Below are 26,207 nucleotides of genomic sequence, written 5' to 3' on the forward strand. Positions count from 1 at the left end.
TCAAAGAGGGCACTGAGGAAAAAAGAGGGGGTGTCGACTAAAGCTGTAGGTACGACTTTTGTGGTGCCAAACATGGCTCCAACATGGACACTTCCATCCTATAAAAGAGAATTTTGTAAAGATCCTTCTCCTTGTTTCCTAAGATATAAGTGGCATGTGAGTGTTGGATTGGGTGTTAGCACTGCATGTGGGGAAGGAAATAATAAGATGGGAGAAAAAAACAGAACATTTGCTTTTTCCCTCTGTCTTGCCATTTGATTAATCACCTCCTCATGGATTAACTTCCAGTCTATTAATTTCTATACCTATTCCCATTCCCACCACACTCTCCAACATCCTTATACTCAATACATCTCTGCACACTCTTATATGCCTATCAGCTCTGTCCACCAGATTCACATGGACTTGACCAATACAAAAGAAATATCCCCCAAATTTGGCTGACCAGGAGAAGAGTGAGACCCTTTCTCAAACTACAGCTCTGTTGTGCCGATGTCCTGCTGCCCCAAGTAGCTTTGGGTTTCACACTCTTCACTCATGGAAGAGCAGACGATACCCCCCCCCACACCCCCTGCCCGCCGGGACCAGAGGCACCCAGCCTTTGGGAAGTCCCGCCTGCCGTAGCTCGGACTTTCTTTCACCCCGGTTTGCTGAGGCTCAGGCCGTCTGCTAGTCTCTTGGGCTTCCCCACACTTCTCTCCAGTCTGGACTTTCCCAGGTACACCTGCTTAGAGAGTCATTTCCAGCAATGCTCCTGTGTCTCTGGGGCACTTGCAGAATTTACTCACTTACTATCATCTCTAGATCAATCGGGCTCCTTGTTCCCTCAGTCAGATCATTAATGTTGAACTGAGGGAGCCAGTGCTCCCACCCAACAGTCCCGTGTAGTCCCTCTCCCCAACTCCTTCTTTCTTTCCTCTACAATACCTACTCCTCTGCCTACCCTTACCTCTATTAGGCCCCCAATACTCTTTCCTTCCCATTACCTTATATGATTCCAGGGTCCTCCCTGCCCAAACTTTCTCTAACATTGTCCACTGGCTCAAAAAGGCATAATGTCCCTGGGATGATGCCAGGACAGAACCTCAGGCTGGGGGAGAAGACCACCAGGGCATGAAGGATAAATCCAGAATGAACTGCCTATGAGGAGTGAAAGAATTTCTGGTTACAGTACCAGGCTCCATGCACAAAGAGAGAAGAGAAGTCATCTTTGTTCATTTAGGCCACAGTGGGAGGCTGTGCTCTTGACATCTAGAACAAGGGGAGTCACAGTCTATGCAGGAAAGAAGTTTTCCAACAAAAGGGGAGTGATCTTGGTATCCTTGGAAGGTTGAGACAGGGGACCAACTTCTTATTGATCCCTCCTGTGATAGCTCAAGGGGATTTAGTAGCATTAAGGTAAATGCTACATGAAGAGTCCCACAGCTGGCCTAGGAATAGGGGGTGGGAAGGGAATAGTCACAGTGATACATGTTAAGGAGCTAGGGAAACCAAGGGGGCTGTAAAGGTGGAATGTCAGGAGCCTGTGGGCCAAGGGCTGAAGGTGAGAAGGAAGAAATCTAAGGGAAAAGTGTGCGTGTGTGTGTGTGTGTGTGTGTGTGTGTGTGTGTGTGTTCTGACTGGACACTCTTAGCAACAAATCAAACTGGTTTCCTCTTTTGAAATGGACTCAAAGTAGGAAGACGCCACTTGCAGCTGATCCTCTGACCCAGCCCTAACTGAAGTTTTGTTCCCTCTTTTCTCCAATGAGAGGCAGTATGATATAGTGGAGAGAGTGTGGGACTTGGAGTCAGAAAGACCTGGGTTCTAATCTTGCCTCTGTCACTTACTACCTGTGTCACCCTAAGCAAGTCACGGAATTTCTTCAAGCTTCAGTCTCCTTCCCTGTAAAATGGGGGAGGGAAAGTTGGACTGACGGCCTCTAAGGTTCCTTCTGGTTCTATCTTTAGGATACTCTCGTGATAATAGGCCCATACACCGGGAGGTCTGACCTTCCTGGAAGGCAGCCTGTGCTTCAGCTGGCCCACTCCCTGGCTCCCCTGGGCCCCCCCTTGCTCCTGGCATCCGGGCTCCTCAAGGCTCATGGCCTTAGGTAGACTGGAGGGGGAAGCTGGGCTGTGGAGCTTCATTGTGGGCATGTTAGGTAGGAAATGGTCTTCAGGATCCCCTCCAGGTATGGCCCTTCCCTCCCTCTGCCTCTGGAGCAGATAGCTATTCACTCCCCCTCAACTTTGGCTTTTGTTCCCTGAAAAGATAGACATTGACAAGACATCTGCTAATGCCACGTCCTCGCTGCCATCACATGCTCCCTCGCTTCATCACTTCAGATCACCAAGAAGAAGCGTGTCACTTGTAATCCCCAAGGCTGACACTCCTTTGACTGTCACTGAACAGGCCTCTGGAAGGAGACAAGGAAACCCAAGGCCCCCTTTCCAGGGAGCCGCAGTGGTTCCTGTGGTAGTGTGGGGCAGCCCTTGGGGTTTTTCCCATGTGCCTCAGTGGGAGAGGCTGAGGAAGGTGCTTCCAGAGCCAGAGTCCTGGGGACGAGAGTGAGAGGTGCAGGGCTCTGCCCGATCTCAGAGGAGGACTTAGGCACAGTCGGCTCCCCATTCTGTCTAAGACCACCTATATTTTCCAGCTCACTGGAAATCCATTTGGTGGATTAGTGGCCAAAAAAAAAAAAAGCAGCAGCCACTGCCGCCACCCAGATTCCCTCTGAACCTGGATCTATGGATGAGATTTGAGCTAGCATGGGGAAGGCTCTTTGCCTGTTCTCCATGCGGTGGGCTAGGATGGCCCTGTCTACACTCCTACATCATACTGGTCACAGGTTAAGTCCAGGCTGGAAAAACACCTTTCCTTTTTCTTTCCCTTTCTCCCCAAAGCTCCTCTGCCCGACAGCTCCATTTTGCCCCAGTACACTGCCCATTCATGTCGGGCTCTGGAACACTAACGCTACTTGTTGGGGTGGCTCCTCCAGTTAAGTACAGAACCAGCTCAATCTGTATAGCGAGGACAGGAGTATGGTGGGAAGGGCAAATCAGGTCAGAAAGTAGTAGCTCCCCAGAGAGCCCCCCGTCCTCACTCGGCAGGAGGTGGGAGGCATGGTCTGGGGATGTGCTGGCTCAAGTGTTTCCTTTCTAAACTCTATTTAATACTGCTATTCTCAGGCTTCAGGGGAGGGGCTGGCTCAGGGCCAGGGTGGAGGATGCCTTGACGCCCGCAGCAGGGGAGCCAAAGTAAATAAAATGAAATTGATGGCCAATGTAACCCTCTCTTTCACAGCCAGGGACATAATGGGGTGGGGAGAGATAGGAAACAGGCGGCAGAATGGAATGAGGTGACTGTTGCTGACCTCACGGCTTCCAGGTCTACCCTGGGCCCTGGGAGGAGAATGGGGTTTGCCGTTAGTCAGCCTCCTACTAAGGGGAGGGCATGGCTCTACCCAGTCCTTTCACCAAGGAGTCTGTATTGGGACAGGGAGGAATTAGCCCAGCAGGGGGTAGCTACTAAATGGAAAATCCAGTCATCAGATTCTCCAAATAGATGCATGTACACGTGCCTGGGTGTGAGTGTGTGCAGGGAAGCACACGCATTACCCCTCTTGCCTCCAGTCTGGTGCTTTTCTCCTAACATCTCCCCCAAAGCCCCAGACAGGAGAGGAGAGGCCCAGGTCCTGGGCTCTTGGCAATAGCCTTTCCTTGGCTGTGACGTCCACCTCTTCCTGTTGGTTCCCTGGCCACAGACATCTCTTCTTCATGCACAGTGCCTTGGTAACTTTGTCTGAGCTCTATCTTAGTGTACGTGCTGCCAAAGCAAGCCCCTGCCTGAGCCTTAAATGAATCCTGGGTCTGGGTTCCAACCACTCACCAAATTCTCCTGCCCCAAGGCCGGCAATCATAACAACGGTCCTAGTGTTGATTCTAGGCAAGGCCGGCTAACTTCTCCAGCTAGCCAAACCAGGGCCTCCATGGAGATTCACATGAAGCAGGCTTAGTAGTTTCTGCTCGCACCTACAGGGTCCTTGAAGAGGCTTTGCTGCCTGCTTAGGGTAGGAGGGGTATGTGTGTGTGTATGTGTGGTAGAAGAGACCAAGAAAAGGGCAACCCCTGGCACACAGTGAGGCCCTGCTCTTTAACTGGGCTGAAATTAAACCATGAAGCCTGTGTAAGTAATTAATCATTGATAATGACGTCCTGGCTTTATCAAAGGGCAATGGCAAATGACGACTTGGGTTCATTCAGCCCAATCTACTTTAGGGTAAATGATGACACCTGATTCTAAGACCTGGCAAAGAATGGGCTCCCTTCATGGCCCAGTGGCTTTTCTGTTCTGTCCTAACCCGGGGGACCCGGCCTCTCCTCCTCTTGGCTTAAGAGGGCCGTAGCACATTCCTCTCTGCAATGGGCATCTCTGAGGAGGCTGAGTGGGAGTGACAGAAGGAGAGATGATACTCGAATCTGGGACTTGAAAATGGGTGTTAGCTGCTCCTACTGCTGATCGTGACTACTTAGCACTCTGCCGACATAGCGCTCACCTCACCATATGAACCAGTTATGATCTCCCTCTTAGAAGCCTGGACAAGACGCTGGAAAGGATAAGGTTTTGGAGCGAGGGGGCAGGAAAAGAGGATGTTTGGGAAACTGGGCTTTGGAGAACAAGACTCCTGTCTTTTGCCAAGGAGCAGCCAAGACTGAAATGTCTCCCACCTCCCAGCATCCAAAGCACCGGCTCTCTGGCATTTCAAACAACTTTCTTCTTGAGGAGGGTAGAAAATCTGTGTGTAGGGAAGGCTGGCTTCTACCACCAAAGCAACTTAGGGGAAGCCTGGTCTCCTGCCTGTTCATTGTCTCGGGTGATTCCTGAACTGCTATCGCTTACTGCTACCCTCCAATTCCAAAAGAGCTGGGTATTTGGCGTATTCTGAGAGGGTGGATAGGTGATTTGGGAGGGAAGGCAGGGATGAGGAGGAAGAAGGAAGTTTTCGGGAGAGAAACCAATTCCATTTGGGGAAGAAAGAATAAAGGACAGAAAGACCTACAAAATGGAGCAGGAGAAAAGAAAAAAGAACAGAGGAACCCCTGCCTTTAGTTAGGTAAGCAGGCCCAGCTCTGGGAATCAGAGACGTAGAACCAGATGATTACCCCCATAGGGAAGGAAACATTTATTCCTGGAACAAATTTATGGCTCGGCATGGTTGTCCTGCGAAATCCTCCTCAAGCACAGAGAAACCCTGACAAATTGGTGGCCGATTGATTTATCCCCACTATCAATGCTGGGCTGCAAGTCAACCACTGCCAGGCTTTTGGAGAGGGTGGGTGGGGGTAGGGAAGGCTGGCTCCCACCACCAAAGCACTTTGTTCCTTAATCGACTATTTGTTTCCCCAAAATGCTTCCTGACCCATCCCCCATCTCCTCAATGCAGTGTCTGCAGAGGCTGATGTACTGTAAATCTGCCATCCTAACAGGTTTATGTCTCTTCAGGGGTAGCTTCCAAAATGGGCTTCCCAGCGGGGTAACGTGAAGGAGATTCAAATTAGGGCTTCTGGCCACCCAAGGAATCCTGGCAGAGTTGGGGGCCAGGTAAAAGGGCAGTGTTCCCCTCTTTCTCCCTCTTGGGGACTCAGCCCCCAATTATTTCCCTATTATCTACCTTACTCCAGTTTCCCGCTCCAGATGCCTTATTGTTGTTACTAAGATTAAGTGAGCATTCTTGAGCTATACGATGAATGGTAGTAGTACCTGGGACAGAATGATTCAATGTCAAGGGGAAGGGGTTAAGGAAGCAAACTTAATTTCCATCCCATTTGACCCTTTGTGGCTGTCCCCTGTCTCTGCAAAGGGCTTGCTGACTTACTTCAAAGACCTTTAATTCTGTAGGTGTAGGTACTTGCCCCCACTGATGCCAATCAGACATTCTTTATAATTTAGTAGGTGACTAAGAATTGTTTTGGGGGAGAAAAAAATCTTCACCCTATAGCCAACCTGGTGACGAGCCTGGTCCTTGGAGAATGGACTTATGGTCCTCCACTGATGCCACTCTAGCTGGGCAGGACCTGCCCAAGCTTAGGGCCATTGGCATGGCCTTTGAGAAGCCAGGGTCCCCTCCATGGCATGCAGAGGCACCGGAGTAGCCAGCCTTCAGTAGAAAATTCTGTTGTTGTTTCTTTTTTCTTTCTTTCTTTTTTCTGCAGGCCAATGAGGGTTAAGTGACTTGCCCAAGGTCACACAGCTAGCAAGTGTCAAGTGTCTGAGGCCAGATTTGAACTCAGGTCCTCCTGGTGCTTTATCCATTGCGTCACCTAGCTGCCCCAAGTAGAAACTTCTTAACTCAACCTGGAAATTCCAGCTCTGGTAGGTCAGTCCTAGTTTGTCTGGGGCACAAAAAGAACCCCATCCCCAGCCATGAAGCTGAGATCTGCATAGCACCACCTGTTCCTGGGTGTGGCCTACTAGTGAAAAGAATGCTTATTGGTATCAGGTCTGGATTTGAATTCTAGCTTTGCCACTTAATACCTCTGTGACCATGGGCAAGTCCTTCATCTCTATGGGACTCAGTTTCCTTTTCTGTAAAATGAAGGAATTGGATAAGATGACCTTTAACGTCTCTTCCAGTATTAAATTTATGATCCTCTGTTAGGCAGAGAAGGCAGAAGACAGTGGAGCTATTAGAACTCTCTGTAAGCCTTTCAGATGCATCAGTTGCCAGGTATCTGGCTCTGGGAACTTCTTCCATCTCAAACTCGCTGTGTGACACCCCCACCTCCTTCCCACGGCTACTTACCTTCTCTTTCTTTTGTTTGGCGCCTTCTTCGGCAGACAGCAAGGACTTGTAGTAGGAGCTGCGCTCGGCAGTGAAATGAACCTTGGAAAGCGCGTGCTCCACCAGTGAGACTGACAAGTTGACGCCATCGATGTGCAGCCAGCCGATGAAGTTCCCAGCCTTATCCATGCTCTCCACCTCCACTTCCACCTGGGGACACAAAAAGAGGGCACTGAGTCAGCAGAGGGATGGATTTGGGGCACTGGGGACACTGCATGGTGAAAGGCAGGAAACTCAACTGGGTGCAGAAGAAGAGACTTCTTGGCTTCTTGCATTTCATAAACTGAGATCTAGGGCAGCTAGATGGTGCAGTGGATGGAGCACTGGCCCTGGATTCAGGAGGACCTGAGTTCAAATCCAGAATCAGTCACTTGTCACTTACTAGCTGTGTGATCCTGGGCAAGTCACTTCACCTCAATTGCCTCACCAAAAAAAAAAAAAAAAAAAGCTACTTTCAGAAACTGAGATCTGGTTGAATCTGCTCTATGAAACAATGATGGGCAAGGATGTCTCAAGCAGGGGAATATCAGTGGCTACAACTATCCCCCAATCTCTCTACCCTACTCCACTTCTTAGAACTTTCCCCTCTAACCTTAGGGCCTATGCTTTTATAGTAAGTCCAAAATTATGTCACCAATGATCCCTTATCTCTTGCCCCTAGGCTATAGGCCACCTGCGTCCCCTTAACAGGAAGCCTGCTGGAGACTTTCCTTGTCCCTTGTGGCCTGGGGATCCCCAGCTGGAAATGTTGGCCAGCCAGACATCCACTGTACCAAGCAGGACCTTTCCATCAATCTGCCACAAACTTGGGGCTTCAGGGGGTGAATCCAATCACTAAAGCAGTAAGGCAAGGAAAAGCAGAGAGGGTGCAGGTTCTAGGTTTCTGCACACAGTGATTTTGTCTTAGGGTGGCCAACACAAATGCACTTTGGGATTGGTAGAGAGGAGGGCTGAGGAAATTGGTTGGTGTTGGCTCCCACCCTTCTTCAGCTCCCACCTCCAGCTCTGCGGCAGAAAGACAAGTGGGTCCTTCGGGAACCAGGCTGTCCCTGAGGATTGGGGAGGCAGTGCTTTGCCTGGAGGAGCTGAATGAATGAATTTTTAATGAAGGTAATTAAAGTGGTTGCCATGAATGCCAGGCAGGAAAGGGAGAAGAAGACAGACATGGCTGAGTGGGACTAGATGCTATTTAGGGTCCCTTACAAATAAAAATCTTCTAATCCTATGCACTCATAAATGGCATGGTACCTTGGTGTTGGCAATGGCCGGATCCCTGATAATGTAACCATTTTCCTAAGCCATGGGCCCAGACAAAGTGTGTATGCCAGTATGGTTAAAGGGCAGGCCCGAATAACTCCTCTGGGCATCCCTTGGAACTCACTGGCTTCTTTCTCCCTCTCTAGAAATAGCTTCATCCACTTGGAAGCCCAAGAGGTACAGTGAGGAGTGATACTAAACAGCAGAGTTCTACCCAGGGAATAGGCTCAGCTATGTATACATGCCCCTTCCCTCAGTGACCACGTCCCATCTCTCCAGTGCTCTTTATTCTCATTCACAAGCCGAGCTTGGCTTCTATTTCTTTCCTGACTCTCCTCTCACCTCCCTTCTCACTCCACTAAAGGGGGCCATAAAAGCCTTTGCTGCCAAGTGTAAAAACTTGTATTAATTTAAATGACTTCAAGCTCGATTAAACAATAAAATGAATGTCTAAATACCTGAGAATTCACTGGTGTCTGGGACAGAGTCAGCAGTGGCGGCAGCCTGGGTCACGGGGCAACCTGGCCTCCACCAGGATTTTGGGAAGCTCTTGGGGGGGGGGGAGGGGGGGAGGAGAGTATCTTAGGGATGATTACTCCCTGCCTGAGAGGGAAGGGCCCTCTTCTTGATGCCTACCAAGGGTAATGGGGAGAGAGCAGTAAATGAAACAGGTATCAGTAGCCAGACTCTCCCCTCTACATCCTATACACAGTGACGGTTAACCCTTTAAATATTAGTATGATTTGGATAATGCCTGAAACCAGGAATATAGTACAAGTACATATAACTGGGGGTAAGGAGACCCCTCCCTTCTGGCTCCTCTATTAGACTGTAAGCTCCTAGAGGGCAGAACCTGTCTTTTGTCTTTCTTTGTATCATTAGTGCTTAGTAGATAGGAGACACTTAATAAATGCTTAGTGATTGCTTAGTTCCTACCCTAAGGCTTTTCCTCTCAACTCTTTACTTTGGAAATGTTAGCTTTTTTTGGTTCCTTATTAACCTCTTCCTCTTCAAATATATTCCCTGCTTCCCCTTACAACAGATAGCTGATTAGAAGTGTTATCAACAAGCAGACTGTGCCAATCACTCTACAAGCCCAGCTCCTTACTTCCTTTATCTCATCTGAGGCTCTGGTGGCCTGAGAGGTGAGTCCTGCTAGGACCCTGAAGCCGGTCACTTCCCACATTCCCACTATGCCAGTACCCCCCAGATCCAACAAAGCCTCATGGAGTAAGAGAAAAGAGAACAGACTCCTGGCTATTAGATAGGCATCTCCTCTTTTCTACTGGCGATTATCTCACAAGAGGAATCCAAACTGGAGGCGGTAAAGGGCGGGAAAGAAGAATTGCTGCGTAGAAAACAGCCAAACCAATAAAAATGGGTGCTCAGATCACAAGCTGCTATGGCAACTAAAGTTTAGAGGGAGAAGTCCCCAGTGCCTCCTTCAACCACCCTGCTGTCCAGGATGTGCCAGGCAGTCATGGGGTGGATGAAGATGGGACAATGCCCTGGGATAAAAGTATTAGTCCCTAAATGGAATTCCAGAGTTCAGGAGAAGATCAGAGATAGGGATGTCACACGCATGAGCCTCCTTATGGTGCCTCCCTTAATGCCAGAAAGCAGGTTTTAACCTTTCCATGGAACATACAGTTCAAGATTGAAGAGATTTTCCATTTGAATGGCTTTGATTTCAAGATGATGGGGGGTGGGGAAGAATGAGATGAGAGAAATAGGGAAAATGGAGATTATCTTTTCATTGCTAGGCTTTGTCAACCATGTGGATAACACTTTCCTCCCTTCCCCCCCAATAGCTCCTATCCACATAGAATTCTGATGAAGTAACAGGAAGAAGAGGGGTTCTCTGATGCCTTCTTGGGCCTTTCCCAAGAAAACGGTGGACTACTACTACTCCATTTTTGGCACAAGCACCCCGGCCCAATGTATGTATATGGTTGGAAACAGCAGTAGTAGCAGCTCTGAGGGATGTGGGAAGGGCTGTGCTAAGATTGCTAGGTTTCCTCAGTGACCCCTTGGGCACTACTGCTCTAGACCAGGGTGGAGGGTTCTTAACCATTTTTGTATCATGGACCCCTTTTGGCAGTTTGGTGAAGTATACGGATTCCTTTCCAGAATCATGTTTTTAAATAACAATAAAACACACAGGATTACAAAGGAAACCAAAGGTTAGTGAAAACAAAGATACAACTCCTCTCCAAGTTCGTGGACCCTCTGAAATCTACTGTTCTATTCAGAGTCCCATTGATTAGCACTTTTTCTAATCCTTAGGTTAAGAACCCCTGCTCTAGACTCTTAAAGACCAGTGCCGAGAGACAAAGCTATACAGGGAAAAAGCTGCCATTACATCTAATGGAAAACCCATCAGGAGTTTCTGTCCACTGTCACCAACTTCAAATTGACATCATTCTCTTTGGAAGCAAGATCGAGAGTGTCTGGCTCTCAGAACCAGCAAGCCTCATGAAAGGACCAATGGCCTTTGGGAGCAGCCCAGTTCTTTCTTAATAGGTAAGGCTGACCATGGCACTAGACCAGTCTTTTCCTGTCTGCAATTAATGTGCTCACTTGTGCCTGACAAGTCCCTGGGCCCAGCTCTGGCACTGGGCTCTGTGGAGCGGGCCATAGGATTCAGCTGTCACCCATGGGCTACTACTGTTTCCCTTTTTTATTACTGCCTCTATTGCTGTGGTTTTCTCAATCAAACCACAGACCCCAAGGGAAGCCAGAGCTGAGCGCAGTGGAGGGATCAGCTGCTATTCGTGGTCCTGCTTCCCTGGGCTTCTTCTGGCCTTGGGCCCTGTGGGACAATTCCTCTCCAGGCCTGTGGGGTCAGAGTGTCTTTTTCTGCACCTCGCTGTCCCTCAGTTTTGAAAGTGCCCTTCTGGGGCAGAATTCAGCCTGCATGGACACCTCAAGCTCTGAGGAACAATGCATGAGAATTTAGATGCCTGATTCTGATGGTCCTGAAGCTCTTCTCACACCACTGTCCACACAGCGCTTCCTTCCTAAAGAAAGTTCATGTTCTCTCTCTAGTGCACCCGCCTTATCTTCCTAGCCTTATTTCTCATTACTTTCCAACACATGCCCTTTATTTCACCAGCCAGACTGGACTCCCTGGTTTTCCCTGACTATGCTTTTCATCCGTTCCCTTTTCCATGCCTTTGCCTAAGTGGTTTCCTCCCCCTAGACTTGCCTCTGCCCTGTATCTCAGCCAGTTGAAATGCTCCTCAATGCCCAAATGTCCTTTCCTTCATAAAGCTTAACTCAATATCCTAATGAGACAGGATTTCTCCCTTTTCTGAACCTTTAAAGCACTTTCTACCTCTCTTCTGGCACAAATCACCATTCTGTCTAGTACTGTAATCTATGTGCTTGGTTTATCTTTCCTGAGAGATGATAAGCTCTCTACAGGAGGGGTCTAAATCACAGCCAATAGTTAAAGCTTCAGTAGCACCTAGCCCAGTACTCTGCACAAAGTAACTGACATTTAAATGGTGCTTTCAGGTTTGCAAGGCACTTTAGAGACTGATTTGATAGGATTTCATCCTGTGAGATAGGTGCTATAAGAAAACTGATGTTAAAAGAGGTTAACCAACTTGTCCTGGGTCACACATCTAAGTCAGTAAGTGGCTTAAGTTAGATTCAAGAAATGCTGTTTAATGGAACTGAGGACTCTCCTTGGTCTTTTAGGGGAAGTGTGGAAAAATCTGGGGCCTATCAGGTGAATAAAGCGAGCCCAGCATATCAAAGAACATTCTTCTTCCCCTGGCCCACAGCATAGATAGTCCCTTAATTATTATTAGTTCAGAAGGAGAGGATCAGGAGGAGTAGGGTGAATGAACTACGAGATGGTGGTCTCCTTTACAGACTATATACAATGGCATGTGACAGGGCTGTTTGCCTTTCTGGTGTCAGATAAGGGTATGTGTGATTCCCATAGGTAGCCAGATGGCCTGAGAATGAGCAACACATGCATGAGAGGGAGAGCGAGGGAGGGGGCAGGGGGAGAGGCAGGGGAGAGAGAGTGTGAGAGACATAGACAGACAGAGGGAGAGAGACCCAGAGAGGGAGAGGGTGACAAGGGTGGGGAGGCTGGGGGGATGACAGAGATTGAGAGAGAGAGAGAGAGAGAGAGAGAGAGAGAGAGAGAGAGAGAGAGAGAATATGAGAATATGTGGGCTAATATGACCAGGAGGTTGCAAGCAGCTTCAACATAGGACAGATGGTGGCTCTACTCCATCACCTCCTTCCCCTGCCTCATCTCCCTGGGGGGACATAGCTTTCCATTCGTGCAGAGGCTGGGATGAACAGATCTACACACTGTACACTGTTCTAGGATAAGAATGTTAGTCTTTGAGTTACTCTGATGGGAAGGCAAACAGGAGGCTTTATGCCCAGGGAAATGACAAGTGAGTCTCTGGTTAGACTTAGAAGCAGGAAGTCAAGACACCTAAAGGAAAGCTCAATTCGATATATCTAAAGACAAAGTACTGCCAGGTTTACTTATCGTGCTGCTCCCTCTGCCTCTTGTTTGACCAAGCAGAGGCAGATCTTATAAACATCCGATGAATGCCTGGAGTTGGAGCTGATCATATTTCTCTATATTCTTCTAGCCTCTTCATAAAATGATCCGTGGTAAGCAATCAATATCTACTTAAGGCTGCATATTGGCTAATCAGACTGGTCTCATACTCCTTGTTGTCTCTTGAATCCAGTTGCCTACAGGATAGTACCCAAACCAGCCATCTCCGTTCTGTTACACTTCCCTGTTGGCACAGGGAAAGGCCGGAATGTGGCTTTCCGAAGATATGGAATTCACCTCATTGCTATTTCTCAAGTCTCCCTTTCTCTGAATCTGAAACTCTTTGGGAAACCTCAGCTATCCATTCTATTCTCTATTGTTCTTTCCTATCTCCTCTTTGACTCCCAGGAAAACCAATTCAACCTACTGAATCAGTGAGTCTGAGACCAATGTATTTTGTATTTCTAAGTCCTTAAAGAAGGAATAGCCTGAGTCCCCCAAGGGCATATTACTCTTTATGGGTTCTACCCCTATTATGGTGGTTGGCATCCATCTCTTAGCCACACAGAAAGGGCAAATGGGCTGGGGTCACAGGCATCAAGCTGGGCCTCCCCCTGACCCTGACCCCAAATGCTCTTCAAGAGGTGGCAACATGCAGGCTCTGCTGCCTCACAGTAGGACACGTCCTCCTGCTCCCAAGCACATTAATGTGCCACTAATGAAATTGTTCTGGCTTATTTACCAAATTAATACAAACGGCACAGGCTGTTAATTTGGGTTTCTTCTAATTACTGAGGAAGAGCTCCTTGCATTTGGGCATGGTATACACTTCCATGACCACTGAGTGAGGCTGTCTTACTCTGATCTTACCCCCTCTGCCTCAGAGAGGGGAAGAGGCCCCAGGGACACTCAGCTTTTTGCTGGCTGGAGATGGATAAGACCTCATGATAACAGGGCTCTCAGTGTCATTCTCTAGAACTTTCCTTCTCAGAAACAAATTCTAAGTACAGTCAGCCAGAGACACATGTGCCCCTCCCCAGATATACTGAATGAATTCCCTTTTCCCTGTTGGGTTTTGGATGTGTTTCCCTCAGACTAGTGGTCTTCTCTCCCTTGACAAGAAGTATGGATAGAATCCGTTTTTTACTCTAAGAAGTAAGACACAGTAAGTATCAGGGGCTATGCCCTTCATCTTGGTAGCAAGGAATAGTTGGGGGAGAAGCAGAGCCCTGAAATCTCTGTCCTTTGCAAAGCCAGCTACTAACTATCTACTGTGGCCTACACTTCTTAGCCCATCATCCTCAAACCTCCAGGAGACAGGTATTGATTGAAATGTACAGGGACCCGCCTTGCCCTATGGCAGGACATGATTGTGGCAATCCCTAGAGTTCTGTTCAGTAATTCTAACTCTTCTTCTGTCTCAAGGCCAGGGGCTTCATGGGAATGGGTATCAGATCAAGTGTAAATACTGTGAATGGGTCTCCTGCAGCCTTTGCCTAGTGACCTATGAGACTTCAGAATAACCATTGACTGAAAGCAGTCACACTAAAAGTCCAGACGGCAAAAATGTCACGGATATTGAAGGCAAATTGATCTGGAAAGTACAGAAGGGTAGGGGTGGGGGTCAGAGAACAGAGGTCTATGTGCTCTCTATACACACACTTTACCAGGACACAGTCCAGTGGGAAAGCCATCAGAGCATGTACACACATGTACCCCCATCCCCTCTCCCTTCTTCTGCCAGGAAGACAGGAGTAACCTCTCCCACTCATGCAGCAGGAGCTATTTGGGCTATGCACAATGCCTCAGGCAGCTTAGGAAATTACCCAGTGACAGCTCCAGAATCTCTGAAAACAGCTGATGGGGATTCTCCATGATCCTTAGGGGCTCCTGAGGCCCTAAGGTTGGATAGATTGTAGGGAAGGAACTAGACATGTAATTTCACCAGCATCCTGGGGGCAACTTCAAGGAGAGCTGTTCTACCCCAGGCTGCTGGGGCTACCCTGTGAGTTAACGGCGCTCTCCCAGTACAGCTGGGGTGAAAGGGCTCAGCTAACATTCTGGTGACAACAACCAAGTCTAAAATCTGGCGAAGTGGAATATCCTGAAATCCTAGGGTCTACTTTTTCAGTCCTCGAACAACTATTTCATCATTCTCTGCCCCACGTAGGTTCTGTGCCTTTGCTCATATCATTCCAACAGGAATGTGTTGAAATCTTATTCCTTGAAGATCCAACTCAGATGCTGTATTTTGCCCCATCCACACAGTTAGAGATGATCTTTTCTCACTCAAAACTCTCATGCATTTTGTACCTCTCTTGGGTACTTACCATCTACTCCTCTGTGTTTTAGTTATTTATGTTTCATCTCCCCTGTTAGACTGTTAGCTCCCTGAAGACAGAAAACAGTCTCTTATGAACAGCAGTTGTGAAAAAAAAGTTTGTTGAAATGAATTACTATATGGGGGAGAGAAATCAGTGAGGTTTGCTTTTCTCAAAGGTCCTATGCTTAATAAGCACACCAATGAGGCAACGGGAGAGACGTGACAGAATGAGGAAGGGTGGAGAGACAGGAGGAGGGAATGAGGAAAGAGGGAAGGGATGGGAAAGGAGGGAGAGAGGAAGGGAGGGAGAGAGGGAGAGACAGAGAGACAGAGAGAGATGGCTCTTGCAGCTATTTCAGGTTGCCAGCCATGTATGCAAAGGGGCCACCCTATAGTGGAAGTGGGCTGGAAGGACCTTACCCGGCTCAAGGGAGCTTGCTAAGGAAGTGGGTGTTTTGCTGGACATTGGGTGAGAACTCCGCATATAGCCATGAACCTGGCCAGTGGTGACATTAAGAGTAGCAGCACAGCCCTGTTCTACTTGAGGAGACATCGAAACAACCCTTGTAGCAAGAGAGGTAGCTCCTATGAAATGCTTCTTTTGACTTAAGTGGGAAGTGGCCAGGACAGAAAAGCTCAGGGAGGGTGTGTGGGGGGTGGGGGGATGTTACACATTCCCAATGAGAATTCAGGCAGCAAAGTCATTGTGGCTCTCAATGAAGAGCCTTTGTCCAAATTCCTCCTCACCACCAGAGTATCTGACTCCTTGAAATCTAAGGCATATAGCTAGCTGCCTTTGCATGCAACCACCTTCCTGACATCCAAACTCCGGCATGAGCCAAACCCCAGGAATGTTTGGCATCCAAGCATGGATTGGCACAGTGCTAAGAGGGGGCCTGAGCATCAGGATCCTGACGGCTGGGAAGGTAAGTGGGGTCTCTCTGCAGGAAGACTGATGCTCTTTTTACTTGAGTGCCTTTCCCCACGTGCAGAATGAGGAGTAGGATGATGGGGAGGCTCCTGGGTCCTGCCTGAGGCAGAGATGTAGCAGCCAAGCCGATCAGCAGCGTCCTCATCTGCCGGGAAATGAAAACCTGCTGACTCCAGGCCTTTGCAAGCGGTAACACAGTTTACAAACTGACGCAATCTGTTCCTTTGGTGCAGACAATAAGGAAAGCAGACTGTTCATCTTCCTAGGAAAACCCAAGGCTGGAGGCCAGTAGTGAGTCTTAACCCCTTCTATGCCAGGTTTGGTTTAGGAGACACTATCTCTCCCAGATGTCTCTTTAGTCTGAAGTAGGTTGGTGGGCTCTATCTGTATGGGGGACATATTTATGGCTTTAGCAGCTCCCAAAGGTCCGTTAGCTGTGGAAAATTGTTTTTGGCCAAAAAGAAGAACAAAAACTGCTCTCACCCAGGTCAGGTGGCCTCCAGATGGTGTTCCTTCTATCCATGGCTGAGACTAGGAAGCATGGCTGAGGTTTCTCAGATGCAGCTGAAATAACTCTGGCTCTTGTCTAGTTCTAGGCCCAAGTGGGAATGGGAAGAAAACTAACTTTATTTTGCTTCATGGGAGATCAATATATATAGCTTCTCTCAGAGTGAATGGTTGGTGAGATTGATAAGATTTTGTCCTGGGTTCAGAAGAAATGAACTGCCAGCCAGGCAGAAGAATCCTTCTTTTGAAGGCACCTGATCCCAATAGCTGATTCAAGGGCCTGTTCCAATACTGTCAGAGGAGAGATCTAAACCTCAGTTCAGTGTGCTTTTCACTGACATAGATTCTTGGACTTCTTCGTCCAAGACCCTCCAAGAAAAAAGTTGCTTTGAGGTAGGCACTCAGGCTCCTTGGCCCATAAGCAGAGGAATCAACTGTAGAGTTGCCGAGACAGGAAGTTGTCTCTTGGGAGGAACAAGCGTCATGTAGAGCTGAAATGGGACTTGCCAGGCAACTCTCTAGGGTGAGAGCATATTCCTGTGGCTGCTTCTTCCACAGCTGATCTAGCTTGGAGACACGCACAGAAGAAACTGCCTTTGGTTAGTGCAGCCAGCAGGGATGACTCAGAGGTATTGAGAGGTAGGCTCCCTCATTGACATGGTGAGCAGTGGGGGCAGAGTCACAGTTGGCTTTGCTGCCTTGGCCAGCACTGAATATGCTTGGACTGAGAATACAATTTCCTTTTTATCTAGGTACAAGTGAAGACAGCAGTTGTATAAACAGCTTTTATTTAATCCCCTGCTCTCTTACATACCACCTGTCTGTCTGTCTGTCTGTCTATCATAGTACTGTACAGGTCAGATCACTTTATAGAGAGGGGATCTACCTGTCTCTTAAGAGCTCTAATACAAGCTGCAGAGCAGCAAAGAGTATGTTCCAGTCCCTATTTAGGGCTAGACTCAAACTAGCAGCTAAAGGGCAAACAGTAAAATCAAAAGGACAAATACGTAAATGAAGAGAAGTTTAAATGGTAACAAAACAAATTAAAAACATTAACTGACATTAGTATTAACTAATAAATCATATGCCTGTCTTTTATTTTGATAAATGGAAAACTAAAGTACAAGACTGCATGAACTATTAATTGTAATCATTCTTTTATGCTAAAAAACCCCCTCTTCTTAGAATACTATACACTGTGGGGGATTCCACTGTGAGTATGTGGGAGGTTGTATGATATGCCCAAACAAAATTTACCAATTAAATATCCCCCCTTCCCCCGCACCCCAAGTTAAGACGTATAAAGCCATCCATCAAGGGCAGCTCCTATTCATTCTGTTAAGAGGAAAGAGAAGATTAAAAAACTATGGTGGGGGGGGGGGCAGCTAGGTGGTGCAGTGGATAGAGCACTGGCCCTGGATTCAGGAGTATCTGAGTTCAAATCCGGCCTCAGACATTTCACACTTACTAGCTGTGTGACCCTGGGCAAGTCACTTAACCCCCATTGCCCAACAAAACAAAACAAAACAAAACCCCAAAAAACAAAAACTATGGTGTGGGGGCAGCTAGGTAGCGCAATGGAAAGAGCACTGGCCTTGGATTCAGGAGGACCTGAGTTCAAATCCAGCCTTGGACACTTAATACTTACTAGCTGTGTGACCCTGGGCAAGTCACTTAACCCCAATTGCCAACAAGATTAAAAAAAAATTCAAAACAAAATAAAACAAAACAAACCTATGGGGTGTGTGTGTGTGTTCTGAGTATATATATATATCTTAGTAGGTCTTAGGTTTCTAAGTGTCAAACTCAAGAGACATACTGGGATCTTAAACAGGTATCTGGTGGGGAATGGCCCTAGCCACCAATGGCCTGTGGCTCTAGGGGCCATGGAGGAGCTAAAGGAAACATTTTCCTTTTCCCATGAGCATTATCTGGGCTTTAGGAAGAAGGGATGGTAACTAATAAGGCTCTTCTTTTAGGCCTCTGAGAAATGCCTGGAAAAGCTGTGGCAGAGTGAAGACTGCAGAGACAACAGCCCTAAATTGTTGGAGGCCAGCTAGCCCTGGAGGACCAGACAATTTATTCACTTCCTAAAATTTTTCACTGCAACAAGCAAACCTTTCTAGCTTAGTGGAAGGAGACCCATAACTGTGGTCCCCAAAGGCAGCAGAGTACAGTACATCCCTGAGCCTATTGCTCACTTTCTTCTTCTTTTGTTGTTAAAATTTTTAATCCCTGTCTCTTTCTTCTTGATATGTGGTTTCTAAATAAGTGAAAGCTATTAAGCTGGGAGAGCAGTTAGGGGTGCCAGGTTCTATTTCAGGTGGTCTTAGTTCTGCTTTATCCCATCCCATCCCATCCTTCCCCTTCCACTAAGACTCACCATCTGGCTGGTAGAGTTCAGGCAAGACACCAGAGACTCAGGTTTTAGACCTGTGCTCACTCAAGGGGAATCTAGAGCTGAACACCATTCTATAGATGTAGTTAGGCCAGGGCAGATTTCAGAACAACTGTCACCTCTCTCCTGGGGTTACTATCTCTTCCTGAAAGCAGCTTATAAGCATTTTTGATTGGTATGGCCCATTGTTTTCCCACATACACTTTGAACCTCATTCTTATAAATTTGGTTTTGAATATAAGTGGACTGTACATCTATTCCTAGTCAATCTCATCTAATTGGATCCAGTCCATCACTTCGGCCTGTCTAGACCAATGGGATACCAAATATGTCATCCAAAGTATCTGCTATCCCTCCCAGCCTTGTGATCTGCAAATCTGATAAGCCTGAGTTATAGTCATTGATTAAAAAAATTAAAAAAAAAAAAAAGGTTCAGCACCTCAGGGCTCTCTCTTTACTTCCTCAGCTTGGGGAAAGGTATTAATCCTCTTGCTAGGTGGGAGATGGATCTCTTCCCTAAGAGACGACTCCCTTACTGTTCACACTGCTACTTACTCATGGTGGCTTTGCCTGAGCTTATAGACCCATCTCCTTGCAATGATAATCACTGAAAATCTTCTCCAGCCTTTATCCTGGAAAGGAGGTGTCTGGCCCTAACAAACTCACAGGGAACCATCCACTGACCCAGCGAAGGGTGGGAAAAGCTGTGGGAGAATTAAAAAACATGGGACGTGTTCTTCACTTTTGCAATACTAATCAAAATACAGTAAGAAAAGATTTCTTCACAATGAAGCAGGACTCTGATTACTATGGATTATGAGAGGCCCCTTCAAATCTAGCTTATTACTGAAAGATTAAATGAGATTCTGGAGGGCTCATGGCCTGCACAGACTAAATGAAAAACCATGGACAGAAACTATCCATTGCAATGTTTAGGCATCAAACCCCTCAAACTCCTGGGGTAGAGTCATTATTTGATAAAAGCTGCTGGGAAAATAGTTTGGGAGAAGAGAAATAGTAGAAGGGTATAAATGGGGAGTCCAAGATATTAATTGAAAATCATATGAAAAAATTCTCCAAAATACTAATAACTAGAGAAATGCCAATTAAAGCAACTCAAGTTCTACCTTGTACCCATTAAGTTGGCAAAGATGACAAAAGGGAAATGACAATTGTTGGAGGAGGCTATGGAGAAAATGGAACAGTAACGAACTGTTGATGAGCTGTGAATTGGTCTAACCTCTCTGGAAAGCAATTTAGAACTATGCCCAAAAAGTCATGGTACCATCCGTACCCTTGAACTTGACCAAAGAAATCTCTCTCAATCTCCTTCTAGTGGATAGACTGCTGGGCCTGGATTTAGGAAGGCTAATCTTGAATTCAAAATTGGCCTCAGCCGCTTACTAGCTGTGTGACCCTGGGAAAGTCACTTAATCCTGTTTGTCTCACTTTCCTCAACTGTAAAATGAGTTGGGGAAAGGAATGGCAAACCACTCCAATATTTTTTCCAAGAAAACCCCAAATGGGTTCATGAAGAGTCAGACACTATTGAAAAACAAATGAACAGCCCCCCTCCCCCTCCCAGGCCTTTTTAGTCATAGCAAAGGAACTATCAAGGTAGCCATTGATTAGGGAGTACATGAACACATTATAGTATATGATTATATTAGAATATTATTGTACAGTAAGAGATGACAAAGGGAAAGGACTCAGAGAAAGTTAAGAAGACTTGTATAAACTAATGAGGAGTGACCTTTCTACTTAGCTTCTCAACCTCTCCTAAATCCTTGGATGAGCCCACAGTGGAACTGAGTCATGTTGATGACCACAAGCATTTTGCTAGGAGAGGGCTGCTCTTCTCTTTCTCCCACCTAACATTCCTTCTCCTCTCCCTGCCCTCTAACACCTTAAAAGTTCTGTGGTCTTATAAGCAGATCTTGGAACTGAAATAGGAGATAGGATGAAAGGGGTGGGGATAAGGAAGGGATGGTTGATGGGATGGTCAGCAATTTAACTAATTTTGCTCTCTGCCTATCCTGCTGACAGGATCCAGGGTTCCATTAATCTCAATTATTTCTCTGCTCCCTTTTTCAAGCAAATGTCTCCAATACAACTCATCTTAACAAGGTCCCTAGAGCCCCTGGGGGGGATGCTTGGTTCTGCTCATCTGCTTGGGCTACCTCGACCTTGCTTTCCTTTAGGGAGTAGTTGTTTTGTGTTACCCGCCCAAAGGGGCCAGGGTGCTCATTAGCCCTGTTCTATTTGCTTACTTTCTTGCTGAGGACCACTAAACTTGCCCCAGCTGAGATGCTCCCCTTAGGCAGGTGGTACTGTTCTAAAACAGAAGGAAGGAAATGAAGCTCTGACTGGCTATCTCGGAAGCCAAAAGTGCAATGAAAGGGACAGTGCAGAGACCCTTTCAAGCTGAGGCGGCAAATCCCTGAGGAAAAGCCTTTGGTTTGGCCAAGTTCCTTGACTAGCTCAAGCTGCCCTTGGCCACTGCTCCTCCAAAGGGGGGGCTTAAACGCCGGCACTGCTGATAAAGACCATCAATGCAAATTTGGCTGCTGGCTGGATTCCTGTCATGGTATGCTCTGCAAAAAGCTTTTAGCCACCCACTGCCACCCCTGCACGCAGTGTAAATACTGTGTAGGCAATATTAAAAAAAAATATTTTCTGAGGTATAGACAAGAGTTTACCGAAATGCTGCACAGAGCTACAAGGGTAGGAAGGGGTTAAGAAGTTAGCTTGAGACAGCAGACAAGTGTGGGGGGGGGGGGATGGAAAAAGAATAAGAGATGGAGTTTTCCCTTTTCTTGTTTCTCTCATAGAAAGCAAGAAGATGAGATTATGCTCTGGCTGGGTTACCTTCTATTTCCCCTTAAATCTCTTATTTCTTATTCTGTATGGATCACAGGATAATTGATTCAGAGCTGGAAGAGCTACCTTAGAGGTCACTTGGTCTTATCTCTTCATTTTACAGATGAAGAATGTGAAGCCCACATAGGTTAAATGACTTGGCTAGGCTCACAGAGCTAGTACATGTCTGAGGTGGGTTCTGAACCTAGTTCTTCCTAAGTCCAGTGCACTATCTACTGCACCACATGGACTCAACAAAATGACCCATTTGGAAGTCTGTGTGTGTTCCACTCTGCCCAACCTCCTAGAACTTTGCTCATTGCTCACAGATATCACTATTGCTCTAGCAGAGCATTTTGCCTATGACCAAGGGAGACATGAGTTCTATTTGGTGCAGGTTCTATTTGGCTAGAACCTTCATAATTGGAAAAAAGAAGTGGACTCTTGCAAAATTTTGTCTGGAGAGGCAGAGTATAAAAGTGTAATGGTGCTTTACTTAATGCTATTTCCCTATCCCACTTACTTTGCCAATCCATGTCCCTCATGTTTTTCAAAGCTAGGCTTAGAACTCATGTCCCCAAAGAAGCTTCTGCTGATAACTCCATCTGACACTGCCTATTTGGAGGGTATCTGCACAGGTCTGGGTACTTTATCACTTAGCATAGGCATCTTGACATCAACTGATGGCTCCCTGAGAGCCAGGAGTTGATGTTATCCCCTTGCTGGTCTGGTACCTGAAATTCTGCGTTGGCCGGCTCATACCACCTCTTGAGCCTCATTTCTCACGGCTCTGCATAGATCCCTTACTATAGATGACCTGCTTGCTGGAGAAGTGTCAGTATCTAGAAGATAGATGTGCAGTTAGTGTTGGTGAGTGATCGATGGTAGAAGTGTGTCCTAGAATTGTAGGAGTGCAACATGTTTGCTGGATCGACTTTGTTCTCTTGGGATGCATACTTATCAGGCTACATAATCAGTTCCTTTATGGTAATAAGAAACTTCAGTGGTCAATAGTGATAAGAGCCAAATAAACAAGAATAACAGAAAGGGAAGGGTGGTAAAGGCACTGAGGTGAGATGACTATAGGGGAGGTTTACTTGGGATAGGTGTGGGTCAGAGAACTATTTTCTAGGCCTCCATTATCCTTCCACTTATCCAGTTTAGCAACCTTGAAGTCATCTCTTTTTTCTCCCTCAATTCAAATATCCACTGAATTGTTAAGTCCCACCAATTCTATCTTTGGTATCCACACTTCTCTTTCCACTGACATTGCCTGTAGTTCAGGCTTACTTATTAACTTGGACTATTGTAATAGCTTCCTAATTGATCTCCCTGCTTCCCATCTCTTTTCTCTAATACACTCTCCGCATAGCTATCATCTTCCTCCTCTAAAATGTATTCAGTAGCTCCTCACTGCCTTTACATCAGAGCACAGATTCCTGACCCTGGCATTTAAAGTCCACTAGAACCTGGTTCTCACCTTCCTTTCCAGACGTATTTCATATTACAGTCCTTCATTCACTCTACATTCTAACCAAACCAGCTTATTATTCATTCCTTGAACTCAACAGCCCTTCTCCCATCTCTCTGCTTTTGCACATGTGGGCCATTTCTAATTCCTGGAATGCATTTCCTTTTTACCTCCACCTCTAGCCTCCTTTAAAGGTTACCTTCCTAGTTGAAGCCCTTTTTCCCCTCTTCAAATGATCTTGTGTTGACTTACCTACATATATGTTATATCTCTCCAAGTAGAATATAAGATCTATAAGAATATACTTTTATTGCATCTCCAGTGAATTGCACATAGCAAATGCCTAATAAATGTCTGTTGAACTGAAGTGGCTCCTAGACTAGGCAGGAAGAAAGCATGATGGTAACCAGGAAGTGAACAGGAAATCAGTTCAGAAGGTATGGAAAGGGGGCAGCTAGGTGGTGCAGTGAATAAAGCGCTGGCCCTGGATTCAGGAGGACCTGAATTCAAATCTGCCCTCACACACTTGACACTTACTAGCTGTGTGACCCTGGGCAAGTCACTTAACCCTCATTGCCCTGCAAAACAAACAAACAAACAAACAAACAAACAAATAAATATTTTTTTGGGGGGGGTGAGGCAATGGGGGTTAAGTGACTTGCCCAGGGTCACACAGCTAGTAAGTGTTAAGTGTCTGAGGCCGGATTTGAACTCAGGTCTTCCTGAATCCAGGGCCAGTGCTCTATCCACTGCGCCACCTAGCTGCCCTTATATCATTTTTTTTTTTTTAAAAGGTATGGAAAGGGAGACTTGTGACGGAGAATGTGAAGTTCCCCTGAGCAGGGAGCAGCTTTCTTTTCTATATGTACCCCCAGCTTGCTGCTTTTTCATTCATTCACTAAAAATCAATAAATATTTCTTGAGTGCTGTATGTGCATAGCACTATGTTAGGCACTGTGGGAGATAGCAAAGATACGGTTCCTGTGGTCAGGGAACTTACACTATAGCTGGTGACACAAGCCACATAGACAAAAGGCAAAGTACTGATACAAGACAGTGCATGATAAATGGGCAACAAGGGAGACGGCCAGTAAGCTCGGCAGATGTTCGGATGGCTCACTGTGGTCCAGTATGTGCTAAAAGATTCCATAGACAAGCAGGACATTGGAGGATGGGGAAGAAATATGTAGGTGCAAGGGAGGAGGGAAAGGTATTCTGAGCTACAAGATGTCAGCAGCAAAGGAAAAGAGGTGGTTTTTTGCTATGTATATTTTTAATACCAAAGGTGGTAAGTGGTAGGTTTATGTGTGTGTTTACATAGAAAATTATAGTGAATAGACCATTTTGGATGCAGTTTGTGAAGAGTGAATAATAAATGTTATAGTTGGAAAGTTAAATTGTGGCCAGACTTAGGTAGGTCTTAAACACCAGGAATTAAGAGTGTCTTTGAGGGTTTATGAGGAGGAAAGTGAAAAGATCAAAGCATTGTTTTAAAAGGTATTAATCTGGTGTTTTTTTGCAGGATGAATCGGGCATGGGGTAGGGAGATTAGAGGTGATAAGACCTGAACTAGGGTCACAGTAGTGAGAACTGAAGGGAAGAAATAGATGTGAGAAATATCAAAATGGATGAATGACAGGGTTTGATGACTGATTAGATATGGAGGAGCATGAATGGCTGGGAGAATTATGATATTATGGATGGAAGTAGCAAAGATGCTTTGCAGTGAAGAGCAGGGAGGAGTTTGGTTTTAGACATGCTAACTATGAGATGATGGTGAGGGAATCAAGTGGAAATGTCCAAGAAGACAGAAGTCAGTACTAGAGATTTAGAAGTGGGAATGATCTACATAAAGCAAGTAGAATATATCCATTCCAACATACAGCTGGAGCTATGTGGGTGGGTGAAATTTTTGATGGGGAGGGCATGCAGAAAGAACGTCAGTTTGAGGGCTGAGGTTAGAGAACTTTTTTTTGGGAGCGGGGTCCGGAGAAAGAGGGGAGTAAGTGATCAGAACCAAGATGGAGCTGTGTCTCCAAACCAAGGAATAAGAGGATTTCAATAAAATAAAAGTGGCCAACAGTGTTAACTGATCTGTAATCCCAACAAAAATGGGCCTGGCCTCAGTATACACCAGTACAGTGGTGGTGTCTGTTAGGCTGCAGGTATTAAGTAAATGAATGGCGAGGAAACAGACACTCTACTTTTAAACATTTTTGATAATAAAAGGATGGGGGAGATGAATAGAAGGTATAAAGGGAAGCATGATCTCCTGAAGACATTTTTCAAAGTAGGAAAGGGCTGTGAAAAACTGTAGGAAGAGGGAAAAGATGGAGAAGACAGATGTTAGAGAAAGAGGAAGGGTTAGGTCCTGGTAAGCCAGGGAGGGGAGAGGTGTGATCAAAAGAACAAGTAGAAGGTTTAACTTTGGAAAAAAGGAGGAATACTTTTTTCACTTGGGTTGGTGGGAGGGGATAGCAGAAAGGGTAGCTACTGATACGGACATGCAAAATTATTTTGGATGGCCCATGAGTTATTGTTTCACTCTTTATAAAAAGAAATACTTCAAAATAAAAATATTTTAAGTTCATTCTGTATGTTGTGTCCCTTTGATAGAATGCCAGCTACTTGATATTAAAGATTGTTTCATGTTTTTGTGCTTGAATTCCTAGAGTCTAGGACAATGCTTGGCACACAGTGGATGTTGGCTGTGTAATAAATTTACCTGATGACTGATTAATAACAGATAAAATGGACAATTTTGATTACATAAAATTGAGATGCTACTGCATAATAAAACTCAATGAGGTTAGAATTTTAAGGGAAAACAGTTAACTATGAAATATCTTTGCAGCAAATTTCTCCCATAAAAGTCTAATATTCCATATACATAAGAAACTATATCAAATATTTAAGAATGAGAAAAATTTCCCAATAGAAAAATAATCAAACAATATGAACAAGCAATTTGAAAAGGAAGAAATATAAAATATCTGTAAACAAGCATATGAAAAAATGTTCCAAGTCGTTAATAAGAAGAAAAACACATAATTAAAACAATTCTGAGGTTCTATATGTGCAAAAATATTGATAGCAAGCTT

At 46.0% G+C, this 26,207-nt stretch overlaps 1 protein-coding gene across 1 annotated transcript in view; it reads right to left on the reverse strand.

The window, feature by feature from the left end:
• SND1 (staphylococcal nuclease and tudor domain containing 1) overlaps positions 1–26,207 on the reverse strand; it is a 486,824-nt gene that overhangs the window by 14,676 nt on the left and 445,941 nt on the right. The window contains exon 17 of the mRNA XM_043965422.1: positions 6,785–6,973. Coding sequence (XP_043821357.1) covers positions 6,785–6,973 — 189 coding nt within the window. The remainder of the gene's footprint in view (positions 1–6,784; positions 6,974–26,207) is intronic.

This window comes from Dromiciops gliroides, chromosome 5, assembly GCF_019393635.1.
Source record: "Dromiciops gliroides isolate mDroGli1 chromosome 5, mDroGli1.pri, whole genome shotgun sequence".
NCBI classification, from domain to species: domain Eukaryota; kingdom Metazoa; phylum Chordata; class Mammalia; order Microbiotheria; family Microbiotheriidae; genus Dromiciops; species Dromiciops gliroides.